Source organism: Alligator sinensis, unplaced genomic scaffold (assembly GCF_000455745.1).
Source record: "Alligator sinensis unplaced genomic scaffold, ASM45574v1 scaffold1542_1, whole genome shotgun sequence".
Taxonomy (NCBI): Eukaryota; Metazoa; Chordata; order Crocodylia; family Alligatoridae; genus Alligator; species Alligator sinensis.
Genome location: NW_005842452.1, coordinates 923,279 through 926,853, shown reverse-complemented (window position 1 = coordinate 926,853; position 3,575 = coordinate 923,279). Strand labels below are relative to the sequence as shown.

Below are 3,575 nucleotides of genomic sequence, written 5' to 3'. Positions count from 1 at the left end.
GGAAAGAGCTGCTGGTCCCACTTACCAGCTCGGTATCCTCCAGCCGGCGTGTGCAGCCTGTACTGATCTACCCCTTAACCCTTCAGGCCCCAGGAAGCAGCCTGCTCAGCCCTCCAGGGGGCTTTATTAGCAGGGGTCACACTGGTGGCTGGGGTACTGGCTGGGAGAGTTAGAGCGGGTCACTTCCTCGCATCCAGTGTGGTTAGGCAGTGAGCTCCTGGGGCAGCTATGCTCTCACTCGGCGTGTGGCACCCAGCACAGCAGGCTGAGCCAGGGCAGGGCCTCAGGGCCGTAACACAACTCACTTGGCCCCCAGAGTTCAGCTGGTAGCCCCCAGTATAACCGGGTTGCTCTTATACAGCCCCTCCCTTCCTTCCACCTGGGCTTTCCTTAACTCCATCAGATGTATGTGCCGGGGAAGCTCTCAGATGTCAACCACGTCCTCATCGACGTGGGGACTGGCTACTACGTAGAGAAGGTGAGAGGGACTCCGGGCTGGGAGGGGGTCATACCTGCCCAGGAAACTCTGTTTAATCCCTCCCCAACCCATCTCTGTAAAAAGTCCAGCTGCTTCGTGAGTGACTGGCCATGTCCCTGGTAGGGTCCAGGTCTGGGGGATTCCAGGGTCTCCTAATCCAACCCCCTGCACAGACGCAGGGTTCACTGATAGCACCTGGCTACCTGGGTAGCCCAGTGTTTGCCATGTTACATGCCTAGAAGTGGGAATCTCGCAACCTCTTCCCCTTTGCAGTCGGCTGACAATGCCCGGGATTTCTTCAAGCGGAAGATCGATTTCCTGACCAAGCAGATGGAGAAGATCCAGCCGGCGCTGCAGGAGAAGCACACCATGAAGCAAGGTAGGCATGGGCAGCCCAGGTCTGGCACCAGGGCCTTGTCCACAGTTGATGCCAGCTCTGCTCATCATGCACCTTTCCCCCTTGCAGTTGTGACAGAGGTTTTGAGCCAGAAGATCCAGCAGCTCGCAGCCGTGGGAGCCTCACAGGCAGCCACCACCAAGGCATAGCCCTCAGCCGTGGCCTGCGCTAGCCCTCAGCCTCGCCTGGGGACATTGCACTCAGGCAGAAGCCAAGAAGCTGCTGGGGACGGAGCTATGGAGCCCCTGCCCCCTGCGGGAGGCCGTGCAGGTTCTGTCCTGTCACATACGTGCCGTGTCCACCCAGGGGACCCCCCCTCTTTTTTTTATATGTTGCACATGCTGTTGGTGTCTGGGAGAAATAAAGAATGGAGAACCAGCGTTGTGTGTGTCCATGAGCTTTTGGTTGGGAGGCAGAGGGGGCTGGAAAAGGCAGGGATAAGGAGAAGCTGTTCCCAGGCTAGTGGGACAGTAGGTTGGTGTTTGGGGTGGAGGTGGGGGCATGGGTCTCTACTTGGAGCTGGGACACAGGTGAGGGGCCAGCACTGCGGTTGCCACAGGGCAGAGCTCTGCTTCCAGGGTCCTGCACCCTTTGGGGTGGGAAATGGGAAACCCATTGAGCTGTGGCAGGAGTAGCCCTGAGGGTGGGCAGCTCTGGAAGGGAGTCAGGCCCTGGTACCCCCTTTCCCCTCCACTAGGAGCAGGGTCCAAGCCCAGGGCTCTGATGAAGCAGGGGAGCACAGGCACTGCTCAAGAAGCAGCTGGAGTCAGGCACTGGCTAGAGGCCACAGGAGAGGGGCAGGATGATCCCTGCCAGTCTTTGAGCAGCATGTAAAGTTTCAGCACCACATCCTCCCCAGACTGGGGAACACTCCTAGGGAGCGGGAGGATGAGGGTCCCTGCAGCTCCTTTGAAGGTGTCTTGGGCCCTGTCTGGAGCCAAGCACCTGCCTGGGCCACAAAGCTAGGGCTCTTCCCAGCTGCCTCTGGTGCAGCACTGATCGTCGCTTGCTGCAGGGAAGTCTCCTGCTGCAGGCACCTGTCACCTCCCTGCAGCCAGTCCAGGTCTGGGGGGCAGGGGGACAACTGGAGAGGTACATCCCTCTGCCCCACCACCGAGCCCTGCCCTGCCCTGTCCACGGGGGACACAGCACGGGCAGGGCTGCTGCTTACCACCCATTCCTCACCGTTGTTTAAGGCTTGGTTGGTGCCAGTTCTGGAGTCAACCCCTCTCAGGGGAGATAGGTGTGATCCCTCCACCCCTGCTCCCGCTCTCCCAGCCAGTGCCCCCTCCCCCAAGTCACAAACCAGCCACACTCCCCGAACAGGAGAACTTTATTCTACAGACAAGGCCCTGTCTAGCCACGCGCCATTGTGCCACCTCCTGCCAGGAGAGGACGCCCTTGCCCGGCTGTGCCAGGGCTGAGCAGCCGCCTTGTGGAGTATTATGGCTTCTACCTTAAGCACTCCCCGCCCCCCCTACCCCGTAGTATCTATAGGCTCTGTCCCTTATGGGTTTTCTGAGGTCTGGGTTCCAAAGGCTTTGGCCACGGCCAGCCACGTGTCAGTGCCACGGATGGGCCAGCAGCCCCGCCTGGCAATCTAGGAGGTGTCCACGTTCGTAGTGATGCAGCGGATGGCCTGTTTCGGCCATCCTGAGGGTGGTCACGTGGCTGGCAGTCCTGCTGGGCATGGGGTGATGTGGCTGGATGTCCGTGGCCACATGCAGCAGCCCTGTGACAGGCAGGCTCAGTAGCATACTACATGGCCACGTGACTGCTCCAGTCGTGCTAATCCAGTGGGCAGTCAAGTGATGCGCTGTGGCCACGTTCAGCGACTTGTGTCTAGCCATGATCAATGCCTGTGGATCCCATGGTAGGGCCATTCAGCAGCATCCTATGGGGCCACGGGACAGCTAGAGTCACTCTTAGGATTTGCTGATCCCATGGGCAGCCAAGTCCATGAGCTCTGGCCACGTCCAGTTATTCTGTGGCCAGCCCTGCTCAAGGCCTGTGGATCCCATGGCCAACCCTATTCAGCAGCATCCAGTAGGGCCACGTGACAGCCGCAGTCATGCTCCAGGCATGCCAAGCCCATAGGTGGCCAAGTGATGAGCTGTAGCCACATCCAGCAAATCCATGGCTGGCTCCGTGGCTGGGCCTGCTCAGTGCGCGTGGATCTCGTGGCCAGCCCCACTCAGCAGCATCCTCCAGTGCCACAGGATGGCCCCGGCCCCAGCTCCGGGCTCAGCGCACAAAAAGGGGCTTGTGCACCACCCGCTTGTGTCGGTTGAGCGTGGCACTCTTGGAGAAGCTCTCCCCGCACTCCACGCAGATGTAGGGCTCATGGCCGTGGGCCTCGGCACGGTGTCGCTCCAGCTCGGCGCCCTCGCGGAAGGCCTGGGGGCAGTCGGGGCAGGCAAGGGCCGGGCGGGCGGCGTGCACGCGCTGGTGCTTGAGCAGGTTGGTGCTCTGGGCGAAGCCGCGGCCGCAGTCGGGGCAGCGGTGGGGGCGGGCGCCCGAGTGCGTGCGCTGGTGCTTGATGAGGTTCTTGCTCTGAGTGAAGCTCTTGCCGCACTCCCCGCAGGCGTAGGGCTTCTCGCCCGTGTGTATGCGCTGGTGCTGGATGAGGTTGGAGCTCCAGCTGAAGCGCTTGCCGCAGTCCCGGCAGGCGGAGGGCTTCTCGCCCCGGTGCGTGCGCCG

General features: G+C 61.4%; 2 protein-coding genes across 2 annotated transcripts in view; one reads left to right on the top strand and one right to left on the bottom strand.

The window, feature by feature from the left end:
• Nucleotides 1-1,254, top strand: part of PFDN5 (prefoldin subunit 5) — a 2,439-nt gene extending 1,185 nt beyond the window's left edge. The window contains exons 3-6 of the mRNA XM_014523156.2: nucleotides 1-32; nucleotides 404-478; nucleotides 752-857; nucleotides 945-1,254. Of these exons, the coding sequence (XP_014378642.1) occupies nucleotides 1-32; nucleotides 404-478; nucleotides 752-857; nucleotides 945-1,024 (293 nt within the window). The 3' untranslated portion in view covers nucleotides 1,025-1,254. The remainder of the gene's footprint in view (nucleotides 33-403; nucleotides 479-751; nucleotides 858-944) is intronic.
• A 936-nt stretch (nucleotides 1,255-2,190) lies between these two features.
• LOC102377363 (zinc finger protein 239-like) overlaps nucleotides 2,191-3,575 on the bottom strand; it is a 16,195-nt gene continuing 14,810 nt past the window's right edge. Inside the window, exon 4 of the mRNA XM_025212270.1 lies at nucleotides 2,191-3,574. Coding sequence (XP_025068055.1) covers nucleotides 3,120-3,574 — 455 coding nt within the window. The 3' untranslated portion in view covers nucleotides 2,191-3,119. The remainder of the gene's footprint in view (nucleotide 3,575) is intronic.